The sequence below is a fragment of the Parus major genome, chromosome 9 (assembly GCF_001522545.3).
Source record: "Parus major isolate Abel chromosome 9, Parus_major1.1, whole genome shotgun sequence".
NCBI lineage: Eukaryota > Metazoa > Chordata > Aves > Passeriformes > Paridae > Parus > Parus major.
In genome coordinates, this window is record NC_031778.1 from 9,509,991 (window position 1) to 9,534,660 (window position 24,670).

General features: G+C 41.2%; 1 protein-coding gene across 13 annotated transcripts; it reads left to right on the forward strand.

The window, feature by feature from the left end:
- The first annotated feature begins 944 nt into the window (after positions 1-944).
- MFF (mitochondrial fission factor) lies at positions 945-23,350 on the forward strand. 13 transcript variants are annotated; one of them, XM_015637868.3, is made up of 10 exons: positions 950-1,084; positions 5,399-5,616; positions 6,478-6,650; positions 7,611-7,699; positions 11,090-11,164; positions 14,323-14,481; positions 16,823-16,840; positions 20,006-20,068; positions 22,229-22,313; positions 22,678-23,350. In XM_015637868.3, exons 2-10 carry the CDS (start codon positions 5,400-5,402, stop codon positions 22,807-22,809), a joined length of 1,011 nt encoding a protein of 336 aa, XP_015493354.1. In that variant the 5' UTR covers positions 950-1,084; position 5,399; the 3' UTR covers positions 22,810-23,350. The 13 variants fall into 13 exon arrangements, with proteins under 13 accessions (XP_015493356.1, XP_015493358.1, XP_015493363.1 ...); XM_015637874.3 differs by having other exon boundaries at positions 22,661-22,777; XM_015637870.3 differs by lacking the exon at positions 11,090-11,164 and having other exon boundaries at positions 945-1,084.
- Positions 23,351-24,670: the final 1,320 nt, after the last annotated feature.

Consider the following 24,670-nt stretch of genomic DNA (forward strand, 5'->3'; position numbering starts at 1 on the left):
GCGATGAGCATTGCCAGGTAAGATGTGCTTGTGCCACAGCTCATGTGTCAAGGAGGCCAAATGTAGGATCAAATGTAAGATCTTAAGGCAACTACTGTATCATTCTCTATGTTAGACAACTTCTACTTGGTAGGAGATCATATTTCTGACCACTTGCCTCTAAAACAGTGTTGTTGACATTTGTGAAGAGCTGAGTTAGCAAGTTGCAAGCCCTTGATCAATATATGCTTCTGTGGTGGAACTGCTACAGGTTCTGACCCCCAAAACATTGTAACCATAAATCCAAAGATAGGGAAAGTACTTAAGAAAGTAGCTTCTATATATAATAGCATCTTTCATTGTATTTTCCTGTATGCAGTTTGAAAATTGAGTTACACCATGAAGCAGCAGCAGCTCCTTGGTTCTCTGAGAATCAATTTCAAGAAGGGTCAGCAATGGTGCCCTTGGAAGCGTTTCAGTTCCGTCCGCAGCCGGTGCTCTGCTGGGCAGAGCTGGCGTGTGCGCTGGGGGTCAGCGGGGCAGGAAAGGGATGGCTGTCACCCAAGTTTGGTGACAAATGTCCTGCGCTGGTAACGGGGCGGCGCTGGGTGTAGGCCAGGCAGGGCCGAGGCTGAGCGGGCGGCGGGGCTCTGCCACCTGGAGCAGCGGCTCCTGCCCGTGCCAGAGCTCAGCACGCACCCCGACACGCTCTGCGGGCATGGGGCACACGACACCCGTCCGTGTGTCGGCACAGAGCGCGGTGCGGTGCTCCAGCCCCGGCCAAGACGGGACCAGCCCGCTCCGCTACAGCCGGGGCGCGCCGCGGGTCACCTTGCCGGCTGCCCCAACGCGCGTGCGCGGCGCCCGCTGCCCGCAATAAACATGGCTGCCCCCGCCTCCCGCACCCCTGAGGCACCGGCGAGAGCCGCTTCCGCCCGCCTCCGGTCACGTGACGCGCGGCCCTTACGGAAGCCCGATGGGGACGCGCAGGCCGTGTTTGGCGGCTGACCCGCGGAGCGCGGTGCGGGCGCGGTGCCGCGGTGCCTGACGCGCTCCCGGCCGGGCCGGGCTGACAGCGCTCCCCGGCTTCCTCCCGCCGCACGGGGTGAGTACGGACCGCCGGGGCCCGGAGGCAGCGGTCTCAGATCCACTCGGAAGGCTCGGCCTGCCCGCGGGGCCGCAGCCGGCCCTTCCCCGCGCTCGCAGCCGGAGACCCTTCAGCCCGTCTGTCCCCCTCGGCCGCGTGTCCGCCCAGCCCGGGCCCCCTCAGGGCCCCTTCCGCCCCGGCTCCCGGCCGCCAGCACCGCCGCCAGCACCGCCCCCCGGCCCGACCCGGGGCCCTTTGGGCTGTGTCCCCGGCCCGGTGCGGGGTCGCTGCCGGCTCGCGTGGGAGCGCTCGGCAGCGGGACAGGCGCTGTGCCGGGGGCTCCCCCGCCCGCGGACACTCCCGGGGCCAAGCGCCGACACCGCGAGCTCCCCGGTGCCCCCGGCCATCAGCGGCTGACCCGCCGCGACGAGCCCCCCATAAAGGGAAAGAAGCACCTACACCACCCCCATTCCCGAATGCTTTTAATTCACAGCGCAGTGAATAGTTGGGTGTTGCAGAAAAAAATGGTTGTCAGAGGAACGTTTTTTCCCTAAGGTTCTCCAGTAATATTTTTTCTTATAAAAAAAAATTAAAGTTTTTTGTGCTAAAACATTCTGCTGGAGTAAAACAAACTTGAAAGAATGCAGTCTTTAGTGTTTTGTGAACATACAGCCTTGCTCATGTGTAATAGGTAAATTTTGTTGATGTCATCCCAGTGCTAAGGAGAGGGACCGGTGTACTGTATAAGCACCTGTAACTATACATTGCAGAACAGCTTTCAACGCTTATCCTACCCCTGGTGCTCATCTCCCTCAGGTTGTTCTGTTTGTGCTTTGTTAGTTCACCCTGTCTGATCTGTATTCTGACAGTTTGGGTCCTTAACTCTTATCCTTAACTTTGCTCTGAGTCTTCCTCCTCTTACTTGTTCAAGGATATCTGGACGCTTGCCAAGGGAACACTTTGTAGCTTATGTACACCAGAACAGAGGATCTGTGAAGTAGCCACATCAGGAGCAAACAGTAATGGAGCTGGAGAAGCTACAGTTTGGTGTGGGTTGCAAAAACCCCCTCTGAGCTCTGTGCTGCCAGAGCTATGCTGTTACCAGAGCTCATCTCCTTGTATCTGGGGCTGCACACACAATGCAGAGCATTCCCCCCTGCAGCACAGATATGGCCAGTGTCTGATTATGGCCAAAATGCTGCCAAACAGTCATCCCTCACATTTGTATGCATTGCTTCATCCTCATCTCTTCTGTTCTTGCTTAGGAGAGGGAGGTACTCCTGTGTCTTTCTGAACATATAACTCACTTTCTATAACCTATTTTTTGCTCTCTTGCATTATTGTCCTCTGGATTTCCTCCTTCCTTTCTTTCTTCCATTAAATGCTGCTGATGCTCATTTGCACTTCAGCTGTTTTCTGTCTGTTTGTCCTGTATTTGTGATTGGATCTTTATTGTCTTATTATTCTCAGATTTCTATTATCATGCCTATTTAAGAGGTATTTAGTTCTGTAAATATCAATTTTAAAATCCTCAGTCTCCTGATTTATTATTAATGCTTTCTATAAAATGCTTTGTGTAACAAGGACACTGCAGAAAACATAACTTTGTTTTGTTCAGAAGCTTTGTTAAAATGTTTTATCTGTTGCTGAGATCTCACTGTTTCTTGTTCTGCTGTTCTGTTGTAAAAAGGAGTAAAAATTGAAATCACTTTGACGGCAAATACAGTTCTCAGTGACACAAAGTAGACAAGAAGTAGACAAGAGTAGGAAGATATTGAGGTATTGCATCTGCAGGTCCTTGGCAAGTGCTGCTAAACCCACACAGTGCTACTTAGTTTATAAATACTTGCTATTGCTGTCTGGTTTTGTGTAGGTTTTGCCTTGCAGCTGGAAAGCAGTTGTGCAAGCAGACTTGTGTCCAAAAGCCACACCAAGCTGTGGGGAAGCTGTGATACAGACACTGCTGCAGGGCAGGGATACTTGTTCACTAAAATTGGAGCTGGCAAGGTGTTTCAAAATGACAGTGAGCAAGTAGGGAAACACCTTTTGTCACACATGAGCAGTAAGTTTATGCTTACGCTTAAAGCTGTTGCCAGTCAATACTCTGGGTACTGTAAGTTCTTAAAATTTGGTCTCTCTCTTGACATTATTTATGAGATTGGGAAGTGCTTTACTGATCACAGACAATGTCTAAAATGAAAAGCACCTTTTGGAATGTAGAAATCTCAGAAGGCTGTGTATTTTGTTCATGTCACTGGCTGATCTAGCCGATGTCTTGCAAGAGGGACAAATCTAGTTTATAAAATCAAATGGCAGGGATGAAAAAACTCCATGTGAAAAGGTTAAAATTTTTGAAGTGGCAGATGCTTAAGCACCTCTTGAACTGCTGTAAAGTGTTTATTCCTAATTAAATGGATTCACTTTCTTTCACTTGACACAAACAGAATTAATACAGATGGATTAAATGTGCAACATTTCAAGTATTTCCTTGAAAACTACCTTTTTTTAAGGTTACACAGTGGCCTTTTTGCCTGCTCCCTGATCACCTGTTCTCCTACTGTGCTACAGTGACACTTGGAGATTATTGAGATACTTTATTTGATCTCTGATGATAGGAGCCTTACAAATAACACTGCAGCTCACAGGACAACTTCCCGGTGATCACATCTTGGATATAGTGTGTGCATTTGTGTGTTACATGATCCAGGTCCTTCCCTGTGCTTCTGTCCATTGTGTGAAGGTTACTCAAGGTTTATTGATAAATGTGGAAGTGTTGCTTGTGTGAGATGGTGGGAGGGAGGGCTTTGTGGGCTGTCTCACCTGCCTTGTGGCTGCTCTGCACTGAGGCCTTTTGCTCTCAGAGTTCTGCACGTTCAGCTCAGCAAAGTGCACACACAGCGACAGACGTGTCCTTGTTGCCAAAAATAGTAAAGGAATGTAGTTGCAATTTTAGTGGCAAACCCTGCCTTTTTGCCAGAATGGGTTGCTTCATTTAGGGACCTACTTAAGCAACACCACTCATAGATTTTGTGCTAGAGTAAGCCATGCTTTGCATAGGCAGGTTTGCTAGGAAGGCTATATTTACATGTTGTATATGTATATATATATATATATGTCTAGAAACTTTATTTTCCTATTCTAATCCTAAAAAAGCCCCATCATCTCAATGTGAGCTGTTGACAAGCCTCCCAGCCATTGCCTAGATGAAAAGTTTCCCACAACCAGTTCTTGCAGCTTAGTGTTTCCTCTGGGAGCCCCTTTCCAGCCCCTCTCCAAATGCAGCTTAGGGTGTCTCTTGACAGAGCCCACAACCATTATCTGGGTCTGAGCCATCAGCAAGGTCCACTGGCCACTGCCCAGATGATCAGCTTCTCCCAGCTGTCTGAGGTCCCTTTCCAGCCACCCCCAGGTGCAGCTCTAGGATTTATTTTTCTCTCAACCTTAAATCTAGCCTCAAACTCCCAGTTACCTTGGTCTTTGATACAACTCCCAGCAATTGCATTAATAAGTTTCTCACTGCCCAGTTTCTAGGAAACTCCTCCACTGAGGAATACATGAAGTATTGGCAAACTCTTCTAAGTTTAAATGAAGTCTTGTTCTCTCTCCTCCCCATCTTGTATCAGTTCTGCAAAAATAAGATGTTAATTTACAGAAAAATATAGAAGTGAGAAGTGTAAAGAATTGCTGCACTTGGGATGGGTTATGAATACTCTCAGTTTTCAAGCTGATTTGACAGGCTGTTGATAAGGAACTTTGCCCTTGTAAAATGGGGTAAGATCTGGGTGACTGACAGTGAGCAGGAGGCTGCTGCCCAGGCTGAGTTTTTTCTGCCTGAAAAAACTCAGCTGCCTCAACAGGCAGTTTTGTAAGACTTCAGCCATTTTCTCAGCCACCAGTATATACTGGATTTGTGTAAATGCAAATCAATAATTTATATTTCTCACTGATCCTGAATAGATTTCTTATCAATCCTACCAATTCTTTGATGTGTTTGTTTGTTTATGTTTCTATTTCTGCCAGCCACTGCAGGAATAGTACCTTACCTGCAGAATTTCTAGGTTGGTTTTGGTTATTTTTATTTGTTATGGCTCAATTTGAGGACCCTCAATTTGAGCATTGTCTACAGTATCACTTTGTTCTTGTTTCATTGCTGGCACCTCTCACCACTTTGTGACTACACTGCCTATGAATTTTACTGTGTAGTTTGTTCCTTTAAATAAGACTCTTGAGTTAGGATCTGCCACTCTCCTGGTATTCTGAACAAAGCATCTCCTTTCCATGGTTCTGCTGGGTTCCTGTCCCGCTCTGAGGGTGTTGGGTTCCCTTTGGCAGGATGAGCGGGGCCGCGTTCCCGTCCCCGGCTGCCGAGATGGCAGAGATGAACCGGCTGCAGTATGAGATGGAATACACCGAGGGCATCAGCCAGCGCATGAGGGTCCCCGAGAAACTCAAGGTGGCTCCTCAAAACGCTGACCTGGACAAGGACAGCCAGGAAGGATTTCCAAATGCCAGTGTAACCATGCAGGTTCCAGAGCGGATTGTAGTGGCAGGTACGTCTGCATCGCAGTGCAGGTGAAAATTTAAATTAGTTCCCCAGATTTTTGGATGCAAAAAATATATATTGATATGTCATTTTTAAAAGAACAACCTGTAAAATGCTTTCTGGGGTTTAAACAGTTAAAGCTCTTTAGCTTGGGAAGTTTTTTAAGGTCTGAAAATGTTTCATGAATAGTTTTGGTGTAGCTTCTAATGGAGACAGCTGATGAATTAATTATGAACAGAAGGTTTAATTGCTGATGTATCATCTTACTATGCTATTTTTGGATAAAATATTACTGTTTATTGATTTACATACAATTTTTAGTAATTAACCATAAACTAAAGTAACTATAACAAATTTTGGAGATTGACTTTATATTTGTCATGCAAGATGTGTTTGATTTTAATCAGAATGCTAATTTTGTTAAGAATCTGTCTGTTATGAGTGGACTCTGTCAATATTACTTTAGTATTTGTGGTCATGGGCCTTACAGTGGCAGATCCAGAACTGCTGAAGGTCTAACAGTTTGCAAAATGTGTAGTATACATATATTTTATACTTTGATGTCCCCAGTCAAGGATACCACTGATAGGAATGTGTCTTGAGTGCTCTCACTTGCATAACAGTTGATGTGGTTCAGTATTGCTCAGGATCATTGTTCTCAGAGAAACTGCTCAAATAAGTGTCAATATGGTCTTTATGAGCACTTTAACAGTAGTTTTTAACACATGAGACCTGTTAAAGAATATTATACTTCATCATTTGGCATAGGCAGGAGAAGTTACTGCTATGATGTCCTTTTGAACTTTTAAGTACTGGCCTTCAGGCCTCAGAAGAATTTGCTTTCTATTGACAACGGATCTTCTTGCAGGTAATAGTGAAGACATTCCATTTTCCAGACCAGCAGACCTTGACATTCTCCAGTCTACTCCATTCAAACCACTGGCATTGAAAACTCCTCCCCGTGTTATTTCTCTTAGTGATCGACCACTAGATTTTTTGGACCTAGAAAAACCTCCACAGCAGACACCTCAAAGTGAAGAGGCCAGTATTATTTTGCTTTTTCCTTAGATGAGAAGCATTCTACTAAAGGAAGTGAAATGACCAATGATTTCTCTACTGTGGTTCAGATCAATTTGGTGCTGACATGTTGGGAAAATATAAAAATATTTTTATTAGCATTATAGTAGTTCTGTGTAGGGTTTGAAATGGCAGATGGCCTGGGATTGCCACGCTCAGCAAGCTTCCTCACTACTTACAAAATTGAAGTCATAATTAGAGCTATTCAAAATACTTCTAACAAAAAAAGAGATAGCTGCAAGGGGTTTTTTTTTATTTATAGAATATCAGAAAAATATAAGATTCTTATAATGTGTATAGTTATACATTATAATGTATGTGCTTAACTTCTGGAATTCATAGCCAGATGATGTAACACCACACAATTAATGAGTTTTAATGAAACTCTGAAAAAACCAACTTCAAAGAATGGTGTAATTTTGGCATCCAGATGAATAATGGCAACTGACACTTTAAAAATGGAAAATTATTTATGAAGCTGCATATTCCATAGACAAATAAAATAAAATAGAAATATATTTATCTCTGGTGATAGGAAATAATCCTAGAATGGGTAAGGCTGGAAGGGACCACTGGAGTTGATCTAGTCCAGCCTCTCTCAGCAGGGTCATCCTAGAGCATGTTACTCAGGATCATGTCCACACAGCTTATAGTATCTCCAGAGAATATTCACAATTCTTTTGGTTCACAATTTTGACATCAGGTCACGTGGATAGGTAACAACAGGATTGCAGTAGGTTTGGGGCTTGATTTTACATGTACCAGCATCAGATCTGTCATCAGGTGTTTTCCTCCCAATCACTGCAAAACCCATGAAAATGTGCCTTTGTATCTGAGGGCAGATCTGACTGACAACCCTCCAGTGCACAGTGTTGTGTCCTGGAACTGTCTGGCTTTTATGTGTCTCTTGCTCCCGTGCTGCAGGTGCGCTCGGTGGGAAGGCTGAAGAGAGAGCGTTCCATGAGCGAGAACGCCACGCGGCAGAACGGGCAGCTGGCCCGCAACGATTCCATGTGAGTGCAGCCCCCCTGCAGGGCCACTGCTGCAGCTTTGGGACACACTTCCTTTGTTCCTTACCTCCTCCTTATTTGCTTTTCCCAACTAATGTTCTGTATGTTGTGGCAAGAACACCATTTTAACTATTATAACACCAGCCTTTTTCTTCTTTTCTATGGGTTTTGTTTAGGGAGGTGACTTCTTGCAGTGGATGGGTGGAAGTGTCTGTGGGCTCACAGTTGGTTTCACCAGTTATCAGGAATTGTTATTTCAGGAGATTTTTCAGTTTCTGAGTTGGTATAATATTTTTTTCTCCCCTGAATTCTGAGGAAATGGAGTTCTTTCTGAATCAAAATGTTCCCAATTCTCTCACTATTAATATTACAATGATTTTCATCCATAGGAGAAGAAATACTTTTATTTCTTCATAAATACTAGAATAAATCATTTTTCTGTGGTGTCACTGTGCTTCATGTATTAGAATCTGTGAGTATATATATATCTTAATCTTTTCTGACCAAAATGGAGCATTTAGAATTGGAAACTTCCATCTGTTGCTACCATCCTAGGTAGCAGTTCTTAGAGTGCCTTCTGAAGATGTACATGTCTGTAAACTTTTATTATATATGATAGTCTTGGATTAGTCATGGCTTATTCTGAGTGACAGCATCTTTCCACCTGGAAATAACTGGTTTTGCAATATAACACTTAGGAATCTTTTATATACAATTTTTAATACAGCTGCCATAAGGAATACTTGCCTTAGAAAAGGCTTTAGATTTAAGATTTGAAAGATGGGATTCATCTGTCCCAATTTAGACTGTATAACAGTATTGCTAAATCACCATCAAACTTAATTTTCAGTAACTAGAGGGAAATAAGTGCATAACCTACTTAGGATCTACCTATTTTTAGTCTAAAGTAGATCAAGTGAATTATGCCCTAGAAATGCCTGTTTTCTCCTATTTACATCCGTGGCACTAGGAGGTACTATGTGTACTGCATATCTGTCCACCTGTTAATTTGGCTAAAATGAAATGTACTCTGATGCATGTTCCAGACATGTTATACTTCTCCTTCTCCTCCAGATATTCATGGAAATATTGTTTCATATCTTCCCCTTCTTATTTGATCAGACTTTTGGTTCTTACAAGGTTATAGATTGCACATGTCTAGGAGCTGATGTCTGCAGAGTCACACATATTTACTGAGCTGGCAAAACTTAATTCCGATCTTTAAGCTCCTGATCAGCTCAGTCTCTGGGTGTCCTATCAGCCTCCTTGGTGTCCAGGTTCCCTGTGGTGTCACTCCTCCAGTAATGTCCCATTGGGCTGGACACACACTATAATGTCACTTCAGAATTGCTTTCTCTTGCCCATCTGGTAGTTTGGACACGGTAGATGCTGGAGTACCATGGTCTCCATGTGATGGGAGCTTCCTGTGGAAATACTTCTCCCTTTGATGCTGCCAGCTCTACTTTGCCAGTCTTTGATGTATTGCACTTAAAAGGAAAAAACAGATGGTAAAGAAATTCTTGCAAATTCTTGAAATTGCTTTACATTTGATCCCTGTGTTAGTTTAGTCTTCTAAAAGTCATGGGCCATGCCAGCCATCTGAGAAAATCATAAGAACAGCTCTGCCTGTTGTTGCTGTCAGATTTCTCACACATCTGGACTTCTCAAATCTTAAAATCCTAAATCTGTAAAATTCATCCATGTGCTTTGCTGTCACTCAATAGTTATATATAGAATTACTGAGTTTACATGGTCTGAATGTTATTTGCTGTCACAGTATTTTAATCTACTATCAATCCTTCAGAGGCTTAGCAATACAATAAGCACCTGGAATCCTGTAAAGTTAAAAAGGCTGTGATCAAGGAACATATAATTGGCAGCTGGCATGACTCAGTTTATCATTTATAAAAGCCAGGAAATCGTGACACACCTGGAGAGTAGTTTTTCTTTTGATGCCCACGCTAGTGCTTGATAAGGTCTGTCAAATAATAATTCCAATTCCAAGCACCTTCTATTGTATCTTTTTGATTGATCCAGGTTCTCTTCTGCTTGTAAGATAAATAACAGCTAGATGATATTGAGCCTTCTGATCTGTATTCTCTGCTGTCCCTGTGGAAGATACCCTTTTTCCTGCAGATAATGTATTTTAGTAGAACTTCATTTTTCTCTTGTCCTCCCAGGTGCTTGTGACAGAAGTTATGCTGTGTCTAGTGTTAGAAATCACTAAAATGCTTTGAAATCACAGAGGTTCCTAGAAATGGCTTCTTTCTCTGTCATAATTGCTTCTTCTGATTCAATATGATCCAAAGAAAGAAATTTGAACATGCTATGGCACTCTGATGCTGAGTCTGACATTTCTCCCTCATCTGGGTTTTGTCACTCTCCAAGTAAGGAGTGTGACTTTTTACCTGGCTAACTCTCAGGAGAATGTTGTAGGAATTCAGATTGTAAAAACACCATGGTCACAGTGGAACCTGTGTGGCTCCCACAAATGCAGGAAGGCCAGGTCTTCTGTACTTGGTGAAAAAGTAGCTTCTTGGCTCTTGTTTTCTCACAATTTAAGCCCTCAGGACATATAGTATTAAACTGCAAAGAAAGAAATGACAAGTTTCATGTAAATCTATTCTTTGCATTATAGAAAATGTAATTGTGCAGCTGTTGCCTCATTTATATCACCTTCAAATTCCTTTATCATCTGGAAATAATTATTTTCCAGTTAATTACAAAAATACAAGAAACTAGCTGCTCCTAAAGTTCTTATATCCAGTGTTGTTGGCTGAAAAAATAGTTTACTTCTGCACTGACAAATGCTGTGGTGCTCTATCTTGACAAAAATTAGTTCTTTGTTTTTGTGCTTTGGTTTGGTTCACATCTTCAAATAGAAAAGGAAGTTCACCTGGGCTGATAAGAGGCTGTGATGAGGATTGAAGAGACACTTGGAGCACTGCCTTTTCAAACCTTGGTTTTCAAAATATGACTGCACTTCTCAAGTTTTAGTCTAGGACACTGTTATCCTCCTTGGACAAAATATTCAGATGTACTGTGTGAAATTCCAGTGCTTGACTTACAAAGTGACAAAATTATACATTCTGGAATAGATTGTGAAAGTTGGCTGGACTGCCTATCACAGCATTCTTGACATGCACAAATAAATAGTGGTTTCTCTTCTACTGTCTTTCTCTTCTTGTCATCCAGTTGCACGCAGAGACAGTTCTCAGTTTGGCAGCTGGGCTTCACTAAAGTTATGATTCTCTAATGCTCTTAGAAATCCTGAGACTAACAACTACCTTGCTGGTACAGTAACTGTCTGTGTAGCAATAATGACAACTCTCTAAATTACAATCCTTCTATTTCTAAGGATGCTTACTTAAGAGATTACAATTATTATTCAAGGTGGCACAGATCAGATACTGTCCCAAGAAATAAAATGCCACGGTTCCAGTCACCTCTTTCGACTAAGGATTGCACGTAAGCCTGAACGTTACCTGGTATATGAAAAGCAAGACTGTGTTTAATTCTGTAGCTCTCTGCAATACTAATATGCTGACTAAGTACCTGTAGTTTAGAATATAAATTTGAAACAGCTACACTGAATGTGTGGTTTTTAATTTTGCATCAGGATTTCTCAAACTTGGCCAAATTGCTTCCCTCTCTAAAGAGCATAGGGAAAAATTCCTGACAGCCAAGGAAAGGGACAATTAAATTTCAAAATAGCTTTGATCTCTTGGACTCTTTGTTCTTTGGCTAGTTTTGAATAGCTGGAGAAACAAAGCTTTTTGTTGATCATTGCCAGCCAATGCTGAATGCAAGGATTCCATTTCTGTATTGGAAATCACCAAACACCAAGAGTACATGCAAAAATGGGCAGCACTTAATTTTATTTTTTTTCTCCAGCCTTTTCCTTAGAATAACACATCTTTCTAGAGAGTTCAATTTCACAGTTTGAGAAATTCTGTTCTTCATGCATATCATGGAGGAAAAGGTGATGGTGTGCTGTCTGTCTGTATGCTTGAATTTAAAGTAACCTTGATTAGTTAAATCTGTTGACCTCTCATTTGATACTACCAGAACTGCAAGTCAGAGAAATACCTGGAATAAAGCCTGTGTACACCACAAATGTACACAATGTGCTTTGAGAAGGTTTAGGGGAGATTACTGCTAAGCTGAAAACTGCATATAGCAGAATGCTACTGTGCTCTTTCATAGTAATGTCTGTAATTTCATCTTGTTTTGGTTCCAAGCTCTGGAATTGGCTGGCATCTGTAACCAGGGAGGAATAAAATAAGTGGCTGGAGCTGTATATAAGAATTCTTTTCAGAGTTGAGAAACAAAATTATGCCTACAACTAAGACCATTTCACTAGAAATGGAGGATAGGGGGATAGCCAAAATGTCTAATAAGTGCTCATTCTTCATATTAGGGAATTTCCTTATGGCAGAGATTTTTTTTTTTTTTGCATGTTATCTGGGGTAATTTGTGTATCAGGTAATTGCTTCATAATATTTCTTCTCCATGGTCTCTGACATAGTCCAAAGAACTACCAGATGCTTACAGGACAGCAATTTAAAATCCTGAAAAAGGAAAATAGAAGAAAAATTTTGCTTCTCTTTCCACCCCTCAGTCATGGTCTTTGTGCCCTTCATAGAATTATTATCTTTTTTTTTTATTTTTCTGTATTATATAACTTTGAAATTAATCATCACATGTAACTTAATTTTAGAGAATTATGTACAGTTTTAGTTAAAATGGGATTTTTTGTTTTGCTTTTTAATTTTTTAGAATCATTTTAGTATATGCAGAAATCTTTGTATGCCAATGTCATTACTGTAGTATTTATAGTAATACCATTCTGGACAACAGGAATTTCACAATGTTTTCTGTTTTGCAATATGTCCAAATATTATTTGCTACCTTTTTTTTTAAGTTGTCTTTCACCTTTTCTGTACAACTCTGAGGTGATGTACAGGGAAAATTAGTTTTAATGTTAAACATACTGTGAGTTCAAGCCTTAACTCTTCTCTCATTTACCTCAATCCAGCAAATCCACAAGGAGTAAAATTTCTGATAAATCCATTTCAGTGGCAATATTTTGAACTTGACCCTACTATTTGATTTTTTTCTGCTGAATAATGGCATTTTGATTGCAATTCTGGAGTAAAATGTGTATTGATTACACAGTAAAAGTCATCATAAACATGGAAGGAAGATGGATTCTACAAGTGTGGGAGAAGGATAAAAGCTGTAAGGAAGCACCCAGATATTTATTGAAATGTAGTCCATGGCAAACTGAAAAGATAGCTGCCCTTGAGGTAGCAAACAATGACCAGCATCAGCCAAGCCCCAGTTGCTGCAATCTGAGAATGTCCCTTGAAGCCCAGGATGGCTGAGCTCTGCTGTGGGTGAGGTGACATTTGTGTAACATCCTTTGGTTCTGTCTGTTCAGTGGAACTTTCTGTCCTGCTCAGTTTTGTGATCTTGCTGCCAGCCACGTGCACAGCAGCTCTCTGCAAATGAAGAGTAGCCACAGCATTCTGAGCCAGCTAGAGGTTAGCTGAATATCAAACCAACTTCCAAGTACTCAGCATTAATGTTTTAGTAAAATGCCAAGGTCAAAAAGATTGATATTTTAAATGCAAAGGTGTTGTAGCAAAGCACAAGTGGCAAGGAAATGTGTTGAATTGTGGGTGCTAATCTAGAAATAAAAACTAACCCAAGATTTAAAGGTTATGATAGCTTGCACTTGGTTTGCATGTGTGTTAATATTTACAATTAAGTTAACACAAATTAATTCCTATTAAAAAAGCATCTCACCTCTAATAAAGTTTCCAGATTTAAGAAAAAAAAAAGAAAAAAAAAAAAGAAAAAAAAAAAAGACTTGCTGTGTGCAGGAAAAATGAATAAAGTCACTTGGAATGTAAAGAAACTTAAGCAAATTGTAGGCAGTTTATCAAAACTATTTTTTCTCTGATAGACAAGTTTGGTATAATCCAAATGGCCATGTTTGAAGTCCAGTCCTGAATATTTTAAATAATACTTTTTGCACCAGTTAGATCATGTAATTTGTTGTCACTGGGATGTGAATTTTGTACTATTTTTGGAATTTGTTACAGTTTGCCTAAACTTCTTCATGTGCAAATCAAAATACTGTCTGTGCAAATTAAAATACTGTCTTGATCACAGCTTCCAAAAAAATTTGAAGGGGTTCTGTGTGAGATTCTCCTTATTGAAAAAGGCTTGTGTTTTGAAAAGAGGCAATGTGTAGGATTTTCTTAAAATGCCAGTGCTTTTAAAAAAATTCCTCTCCTTGATGTCAGTGGAGACTTGAACACTGACTTCAACAGGTACAGATTTATCTGTACAAGCACTTTCTAGGAGTAACAGGTATAACAGATCAAAACTGTGTCCTTATTACTCCTTGTGTTTGTTTCTGATGAACATATGTAAATGCAGCTCATAATCCCCACACTACTCAAATTTTTGGGAGTGTTACCTTACAAGTGGTGGGAGAAGGGTAAACCAAAAGCAAGCAATAAGTATTTTGGAATGGGGTCTATCTGAAAAGCTTTTTTTCATTTAAAATCTGACTCTAGTGTTTCTCTCTTCATTTACTGTGCTTGTACAAACAGTGTGACCCCATCACTGCAACAGGCTCGTGTCTGTCCTCCCAATATGTTACCTGAAGATGGAATAAATCTTTACTCTGCTCGTGGCATTTTGTCGTTTATCCAGTCTTCCACTCGTAGGGCTTACCAGCAGGTCTTGGATGTGCTGGATGAAAACTGCAGGTGATTGGTTGTCACTGATTCTGCCAGCTTCTGCTGCTTTGTTTTTCTTTTCTCCTTTTTAGTGGAGTTTGGTTTCTGTTTACACAACAATGAGATGAAATTATTTGCTTTTGCTTTCCTTTGCTTTCACTACTCATAAGCAATTTAAATGTCCAAAATTCACATTTCAAAATGCTTCTGTTTCAAATACAGGGTTGTTTTGGTTTCCTTCCAAATAAAAATCTGAATAGGAAGGGTTAGCCTGTGACTGCAAGGGTTGTGCTGTTCTGAGATTATCAGTGTATTCTGCAATTAATACTTAACCCTGAGCCTGCAAATTTACAAGCCTTGTCTTCTGCTTTTCTGTTGGTGAGCAGTGATGCAAATCAATAAGATTGGGTTGATGATGTCCCAAAGCATTGAAAATGTGCAGAAACAGGATAGAAGATTACAAGGCTACTTTGATAATGTGTTGAGACTTGAAACTGTATGGTTTATATTGGGAATAGTTCTGTTTGGGGCCACATGGCTGATGGTGGCTGCCCTGGATGCTGAGAGCAAGAAAAGCAGGGGATGCTGAGGAGTTGGTTGCTCCTCTGATTATTGCTGTCTCTGATTTTATGGGTAACCTGACACTTGGCGAGTAATGAGCCAGAACAAGCCTCATAGCAATCCCTGTATAGTTATTTCCATTCTCTTCAGTGGAGTTTTTTTACTTGATGTATCCTTGGACTGTCTGGATTTGGGATTTGGAAGTGGTCCAAGAATGGCATGTTTAACACCATAGAAGCATTCCTAAAGACTAATAATGGCAATATTCATTTACCAAGAGCAATTTCCAGGTTAGTTGTATGCCAGCACAGAAGTTCAGGTAACAATTGCACACAGTCTCCAGAGTAGGGCTAGCTCGGACCTCCAGGGCTTGCCAGGAGGTTGAATAGTGGAAATAATTGATAAGAACACTGGGAGGAACTGCTCATTTCTCCTGCAGCCCTTCAGTTTGGCCTGTGCTAGCAAGTTCTTAGAAATTTGCTGTCTGCCTCTGCTAATATCTTAGCAGCACACTTACTATGTGTAGTGTGAAGTTTAAATTATTTGCTTTCTAGTTGTTCTGGTAATGAAATGTGACTATCAAGCTAATCTTACTGTGAATGTCTGTGTGTTTGCAGTCACTTTCCAAACTGGCACCTCCTGTAGCTCACCATGTTTGCTGACCTGACAGTACATAAATGCCCATATTAACATTCCTGAACTGTAAACAACTCCAGTCCTGCTGGTCTTTAAACTGTGTTCTTAAACTGGGACTCAGAAAAGCAAACAAAATTAGTCGCATAAAGTCCCTTGAAATACTGTGAGTATTCAATGAATTACTAATGAATTATTTATTCCTGTGAAATGCCAGGCTGTAGCTGTTAAAATTTTGATGCCTGTCTATCAACAGTTGGGATTCAATACTTTTTTTTCCCTTATTAGTATTAAGATTATATAATTATTAATTTGTTTTGCCAAATTAAAGCTCCCAGATAAGCTGGAATGGTAGTGTGTATGAACAGTAGTACTTATAGATCCTGTGCCAAGAGTCCTTGTTAAAATATAGATTGAAACTGTAGCCCTTTTCCCAGTCTGCAGTGAAGCTAGCAGGTTTTATTCCTGGCTTCTCTTACGCATGTTCTTGCCCGTGTTTTCTTGGATTCTGGAAAACAAATCCATATATGTACATACACTTTCAACTTAGTTCAATTATCAGAAAAATTCTAGGATTCTGAATATTTCAAAGGCTGCGTTACTCATCCTGGTTTGAGTTAATTTTTGAGGTGTTCTTATTAACCTTCCTAGAAGGAATAGGAAACCTGTTTCTAGTCACCTATGAATAAATAGGTGCTAAAATAATGAACTTTTCAATAAGGTGAAAGTGTATTCTTTGTGGCTGGGTGTTTAGACACCCACCATTACAGCTGGCATGGGAATGTGAAATTTGGATGATCCACTTGCATGGTTGCAAAATATTGTTCATTTTAAATTGCTCTAAACCTGCACTCTGTTCTTTTGCTCTGTGTAATGTGCTTTCTATCTCAAAGCCTTACCTATTTTAACATTTTATGCTCAATACTTGAAAAGATCTTTTAAAACTAACAAGATCTGGCTGTGTGTTGCTCACTGGAAATATTTTTAACTTGTTTTATAGCTTGTCTTTTTTTTTTTTCCCAACATTTTCCAATCTACTAAAACTGCTAACGGTAGGTGCTGATGGTACTGCTGCAGATAATGAGTTATGCCTAGCTCAGCCAGCACTGCTCACATAAAGGGTTATTTAAATGAGCAACAATTTAATGATCACTGTTTACTCTTGCATTTCCTTCAGCTTGGACAAGGAAAATAGGTCAGTTTTGGTTTCTAGTTCTAACCATTTTTCTGTTTCAATTTCTTTGGAATGACTGTAGGGACTACCCCTAGTGTCCTTTAAAGGCTGATCTTTCATGCTCTAGGCAGTAGAAGACAATCTGAAAACAAACCAGCCAAACAAACAAGCCCCAGAAAATCTCCATGCATCTAAGGATTTTAGTGATATCTTAAATGCAGGAAAAACAGACAATTTCATAACTGTATGAAACAGACTTGTTTTGGACTTTAGACTGTACTTTATCTAAACTGTTCTTCATCTCTTGAGTCAGTACATTTTATTTAGGAGGAAAGAGCATGGCAATTTATAATTTCCTTTCTTTAGGATAGCCCTTTCTAAAAGGCACTGTCCTTTTCAAATGCCAAACTTCACCCACATAATCATATCCTGAGGTTTTATAAGATCATTTTTATATTAAGAAAGTTAATGATGTTTTTCATTGTAGAAATAAAATAGGAAGTGAGTTAAGACCATCAAAGAGGGCTACACTTGACTCTGGCCTGGGGTAATATTTCAGAAGGAAATGAGATGGGTGTGCAGATGTGGAGGAGGCTGGGCAAGGCAGCTTTGCTGTACTGGAGTATCTGCTGGCAGCCCTGAGACAGGCAAGGGGAGCACTTTGAGCCAGCCAGCCCTGTTTGCACTTCAGGAGCTCACCCAGCTCATGTCCAGAACACATCCCTTTATCCTACTGCCCATTCTCATGGCCTTGCTGACACTTGCAGAGCTGAACACAGAGTGTGTGCTGGCCACAGTGCCCCATTCACAGGCACAGCAATGATGGAAACTGGACACAGGTTCTTGAATTGTCCACCCCTTGTTGTTTTCCTCCCAGACCATGTGTTTAGGGTTGCATCCCCACTGTGGAAGCAGCAGAAGACAGACCAGGTTCAGTTGCTCCTTGCCTTACTGCCTGTTTTCCCACTGGTATTAAATTGTATTCCTGAGCATTTCCCTTCAAGTTTGGGGTTGCTGCTGTATTTGCAGGGAGTATACATGATCTTGGCATTATGGCCTCTTCAGATCATGCACTAATGTTTAGGATGGAATTGATAGAAGTAGCCAGAAAATTCAAAATTCTAATGTACACTTATTTTTTTTTTAAAGAAGGCCATGCATTTAATGGCTTGCCTATATTATACTTGTACATTATTATTTACCAAAAAACCTTGCTTCTAATTTTGGGGTAAGGTTCTCAGTTATGAGGCCACTGTGATCTATGTAATCAACTTTCTGTTGATATAAAAAGCCAAGCAAGTGGAAGAGGTGGAGCAATATTGTGGTATTCCTTTTGGGTCCACCTGTAATGAAATAAAGTGTGAACTGTAAAGAAAAGGAAGAAATCACCTACAGCTTTTTAACAGCCTGGCTGTGTTAGGAAGTGGGATCAAAGACTTGAGTTTAAGTTGCTGACTTGCGCAGATCCCAGAGTGTTCTGGGTTTGTGCCTTGCTGTAGCCCTCAGCTGTCTCCAAGCCTGTGGTTTTCCTTGGGAAAGGTACTTATGAATTAGGATTGATTAATTCTACAACAGCTGTAAAACTGCCAAAAGATAGCAGAGAGGCTGAATTTAGAGAGCATTTGAGACTGTTGTTCTCATTCTACAGAATCCAAATATTGTCCTGTGTCAGATGGTGTGGGAAGTGCCTGCTGGGTACTGGCACTGGCATTCACTTATCTGACAGTTAGTTACAGGTGACTTAAGTTCTTTCTCAGAGAAATTCTGTGACCTTCTCCATAGCTGCTGTTTGCTTGATTTCTTACACTGTCTCAAAGTATTTAGTTGTAGCAACTGTCAGAAGATTTTAGACCAGCTGAATTATTTCTCTGGTTAGGAATAGTTTTGGGGTTTTTTTTATAACTTTCTGTGAGACCTTGTACGTTTAAATAAGAACATTCTTATATTGCACGTATTGAAACAGGGTTTTCTGTTTTTTAAAATACATCATGCTGGCCAAAATGCTAGAGAGGAGAACATTGTGGTGTGCCCTTATGGTGCTAACTAGACTAGGCCTTGGTCCAAATAAACAATTATCAGGTAGCAGAGTTTACCAGGGCTTCTAGATCCTGATCTTTTGAAGTGAAGCTGGTGGCTGTGATATTTTTGCATGGTTCTGGCTGGTTTCAGGCCAGGCCACAGCATTCTCCCACCCACCTTGACACCAAAGCTCTGCCTCCTGCACAGACCTGCTGGAAAGGTTTTCATATCTAAATTCTCTTTGTCTTCAGTTTTATAGCCTGCAGTATACGTGGGTTAAATGCATGGTACAAGTATCTGTCCCAATGCCAGCTGGCATTGGGAAAATGAGAGAGATTGAAAAGAGGTTTCAGGCTCCTGCAGAGTTTGTTGCACACCTGGGATGTGGAACCCTGCTGCCTCATTACCAGAGGCACTGGAAACATAGTGCCAGCTTGTCAAAGGGTACTGCTGGTGCTCACATCTGCTGTGAACTGCAATTCAGGAACTTCTCATTGCAAACTTCATGTGTATTGCAGCAGTTCAAAAAGCTCTACATTTTCTTCTTGCCTTGCCAGAAAGAAAAAAGAGCAACACTTCTAAGGATGTTCAAGACATCTGCTTGAAGCCTGTAGTCACTTCTCTCTGGAGAGATCTACCTCTCTTCAGACTATATGTGGCCCTTAGGCTGCCAGCCCAGGTTTTCTGAATTCCATCCAGCATAGATGAATACAGGAAAGATAAATCTCCCCTTTCCCTGCAGGGAGCAGAGGATGATTAAAAGAGCTTTTATAAGTATGTGTAGTACATTTATTGATTTCCTGTTATTGTTGGGTGAGGTTTTAGATTTGGAGGTTTTTTTAAAACCAGAAGTTTCCCATGTTTATAAGACTGATAATATTCACCTAAATTTCTACTCCAGTAGTTTATCTTCTGTAAATGAAGCTGCTTCATCAAAAAGTTGCTTACACATCTTAGCTGCAAAAATATTCAGTGTTGATAAAATTTGAATGAAAGAAATATGAAAGTACAATTTACAACAAAATAAATTATAGAAGTTGTATTGAAACATAGAGTATATCTGGAAGTATTTTGATGTTCCTTTGTTCTTTGTGTTTTATCTCTTATCTCTTGTTTGTCATTTCCTGTTTCTGTCTTGTGCTTTCAATCTACAAAATCCTGCTGTAGGCCAATGTTACGTGGTGGGTCAGCTGCTACCACTTCCTCTAACCCTCATCATGACAACACCAGGTAAAGACCATTTTTTTGTTAGTCATGATCCACTAATTCTAAAGTCAGGTTTTTACTTCCCTCTTTCCAGCAACATTATTTTAAAACACAATGTTCATTTTTATGCTCCCTCTCAACTCTTTGAGATATTTTCAGCCTTTATTCCTTCCCCATCCCAGTCACCTGCCCAGATCTCAGTTGTCTGGTAGATACAATGTGCTTCAGAACTTTGACTCGGATTAATGCCTGAGGCAGGGCTCTTACATTACATGAGCTGTGTAGTTTAATTATGTGCTATTTAATAAGGAGCTTGCTCGAAAATTTGGCCTTACCTCACCTAATTTGGAGTTGCTCTCAGCCTGTGATTGTTTGTTGGTTGTCACTGGAGGCCTTTTCACTGCTGTTGTCTTGGCAGATTGACATCCTTTCAGTGGAACTGTGTAAAAGATTGACACAGAATCGTTTGGTCAGGATGATGGGAAAAAATAGTCCTTTCACATCCATTTTTTCCTATTTGCCATTTAGACTTAAGTGTTTTCATAGAAATGGAGCTTAGATTTGTGTTTAAGTAGAAACCGGATTCAAACAGGTGATTCTTCTCTAAATCAGGAATTCAGTTTTTGAAATAGTCCAAGAGCTGTCTCAAGGGGTTTTTTTTGCTGGTAACCCTCTTGATTTAATACTTGGAATGGTTTGGAAATTGTAGAGCAGCAGTGATACATTGTTATGTGAGCTGGGAGGGATGCCTGTGCATCTCACTGAAATGCTAACCCTCCTTACCTTTCCCAGGAGAGGGTGATGGACAACTCTACTGTAGACCTGGTGGAATTTTCTAGTTTTTTTACCATAACTAACAAAAACATACTAACAAAAAAATAGCTACAAAAATACCCTCATCAGAAATCTCTTTGGTTTTCAGAGGACCTGTGGAATAAGGAATTTTGTTTTAAATTTTTTTTTTTTTTTGCAAAGCTGAAGGATCTCACTGTTATTGAAATCCAGACTAGGGCAACTCTCATGTAGAAATAGCAGTTCTTGTTTAGAAACAAAGTATTGATGAGCAGTGATATGTGGAAACTTGACAGATTGTTGGGAGAAGAGGGGCTGCTTGAGCTGAGGGCATTTTAGAGAAGTTTCAGGAAAGTGATGGAAGAACCCACAGTGCAAAAGTAGTTTCTGCACTTAAGAGGATTCTACAAGCTCCAGGAATTCTCATATTCTTGTTAGTTCAAGTTGACAAATAACTGTCATAAAATGCTTAACATTCTTTTAGGTGTATTTGTTGGGAATTCAGTAGCCTTGACATTATTTTGCTCCATTTAAGCTGTTTGCAGCTGTTGTTCATGGGTCCTTATAAGAAGGGATGTCAAGGGGAGCTGATATTGCAAACTGAGGTTATAAGACAAAGTGAGAAGCTCAGGAGCAGGTGGAGGATCAGGAACTGCTTTACCTGTTTTTGGAAATTAATCTGGTTAAGAGCTAGGACTTGGATAATCAAAATACAAACCTATATATATATATAGACTTTCTGCCACTTTTGAACTGATAATAAATGTTCTGTATTTACTTAACTTGTCCTGTAGTTGGAATAATGCTCTTTTAGAATTGCTGCATTCAGAAAACTGAGAGTGCCCTGGGAACAAACTTTCTAATGCACACAAAGATCAGCAAGCATTGAGTGACTGCACTGGGCTTTTGTTTGCCAGATTCTTTGCCTAAAATACAGAGATTAATGTGACTGAGGTTCTTAATCTCAGTAAATATCCCCTTGGGATTTTGAAGTAGATACTGAGCATAAGACACTTTGCAAGTCTCTGGTTATTTTTACTCCTGCAAGGTCTCTTGCAACTTTGGCACTTTAGGTCAGGCATTGTTCAGGTTTTATGAATCAGTCAGTTAACTGGAAATTGTCTTTTGAAGAGCTGTGTTTCAGCAGGAAGTTTGTCTCTGTGGAGAATTAGAAGTGTGGAGAGCAATCAACCCTAATTTTGTCAAGCATCTACTTCATATACATCTTCATGTGCTTTTAGGATTGTATTGAAATGCAACTCTGTAACAGCTGAAAAAAAAAATTCTTGTCTCCATCACCACCAAAACATACATCTACTAGAATGCTGATAAAATATGGTACTTGCTGATCTGTATGGCTGAGACAGCTGAGCCCTCTCCTTCATTCGATAGATATGGTCTCTCCAACTTTGATACGACGCTCGAGGGAACACCAGATGACATGACAGTTGTAGATGCTGCCTCCTTAAGAAGACAGGTATGTAAAACATGATAGTTGACAACATTAGGACAAAGCTGTAGTGGTAAAATGGGGGAGGAGGTTTTCTCTATGACTACAAAGGCACCCAGAGCAGGCAAGGCAAGGGCTCCTCTCTGTGCCCCTGCTAGACTGCCCTCACATATCATGTATTGTTCTGGGAGTCTGGAGAATCTGACTCCATTTCTGTTCCAAAATAATGGGCACTGCAGGATCTGACCACTGCTGATTGAAGACAGAAAGTCTAATTATCAACTGCTAAACATGCATCTGTTTGAGATACTAATTTTACATGGCTATTTGGAAGCTTCTAGAAAATGTGGCAACTTTTAATGACATATTAAAAGCCTTTATTTGTTTTTAGATAATCAAACTTAATCGCCGTCTCCAGCTCCTGGAAGAAGAGAACAAAGAACGTGCTAAGAGAGAAATGATCATGTATTCCATTACTGTAGCTTTCTGGCTACTCAATAGCTGGCTTTGGTTTCGGCGCTAGACACAGCTCTCAGATTTACTAGTTGAAAACACAAACAATTTGCAGAATTCCTTGTTTCTGTTTCTGATTGTATGCTGTTTTATAATGAATACACTGGAAACTTCTGCCACAGATAAAGGCTCTAGAATTGCAGTGTTAAAGGGACACCTTGTTCAGTTATAACGTATTTAATAGATTTGCATTGCAAATGCTGCAGTATCCTCCATTGCATGCTTCTGTGTAAACATGGACCAGCCCATGGGGAGTGTGCTTCATGCACTGAGTAGTCTCCAGGACTAACCACTGGAGGTTTTGTTGTGAAGAGAACAAATGGAATGGGTTTGGAAAAAAAAAAACAAAACAAAAGCAAAGGAATAAAAAGTCATTTTTATTGTTCCGTTGTTAGATGCAATTAAACAATTGCACTAGTTTTCCTTTAGTCCAAGTAGTTTGAGGTGTGCCATAATCAAGGAGTGTGTCCTGTTTCATGAGTATATTCCTTGTTTAAGTACATGTTCAGGTTGAATAATAAAAGGAATTCTTTGCTAACAAGCAGATTGTCCAGAGGTGTGTAATACGTATTTTTTTTTTAGGTTTAATTTTGCAGATGTTTTTCTATAAATTACATTTTTAAGCAAGTTAGTCTGTGAGTGATCAAAATATTATGGAGTACACGATTTTGGTGTAGTATCTTTAATAAAACTCTCTCAAAAAAAGCCCAACCCCAAACCATTGTTTAAAATCATTTTAAGAGAATTTATGTAAACTATTAGTCTTTGAAGTAAGTAGTAGCAGTGGCCTGAGTAGCTCCAAAGCAGGAGGTGGACATGTGACAGCCCAGTGCGGGTTGTGGCGCTGGTGTCGGGCTGTGTGCTGGGTTTGGGGGGTCAGCCTGGGGTGCCCTGACACCGGGGGCAGTTCATGCATCCCCTGCTCAGCCTCGTGCTCCGCGCTGTTGGGTCGGTGCTGTCACAGGGCTGCTGAGGGAGCTCCCTGCAGGCTCGTGCCTCATGGCCTTGGCACGGCTGCGGCAGCCGCAGCTCCTTCCCCGCAGTTCCGAACAACTCATCGTGCCAGTGTGCGAGACCGGCAGTGACACCCAGCGCTGCTTCAGAGGGAACCTTCCTTAGCGCAGCTGCACCCAGCACCCAGAGCCCTGTGCAGGACTCCTTTCGGGATGTAGAGGGACGCAGCGGGGTGAAGAGATGGTGATGCCCAGCGGCTGCAGAGGAGAAGGAGCCGGGTTTGTTCCAGCGCTGTCCTGGCTGCCCCGCAGCACAGAGGCCGCAGTGCCAGGCCTGCCCCTGCACAGCGGGACCCAGGGCGGTGCTGGGGCTGCACACGGGGGCAGTGCCGCAGTGTCCTGGTAAGGACGGGAGATCGCGGGAGCAGCAGCATGAGAACGCCTGAGGATTTTGATACAAGTGCTGCAAATGCCTGCAGGAATGCTGCTCTCATCCATTTCCTGTGCTGTGGAGTCAGAGTGGGCTCAGTGTGTGGCTGTGGCGCTGCCGTACAGGCTGCTGTAGCTGCTTCCTTGGCTTTTCCCACGGGGCTGTGGCGTTATGTTCTTTCTGAGCTTTGTTTACTGTGTTCTGTGACTACATAGGGGCGTTTGCTGTGCATGTTTTCCTACCGTGAATGTTGAAGCGTGTGCCTTTGTCTTTGAGTAAAGACGATAAAAAGGGCCGGGCCTGCTTTGCACATTTTCTGCATTTTCATGAGTTTTATACCATGACCTTTGCACTGAAATTGTACTGTAAGAAAGAACTCCGATGGTGCAAATGAAGACTGAGACATGTACAAAGAACTGTACAGGCGATAGAAAAAAAAAAAAATAAAGCTTCTTCTAAGTGCAAAAAACCCGATTTTGTCGTGCACG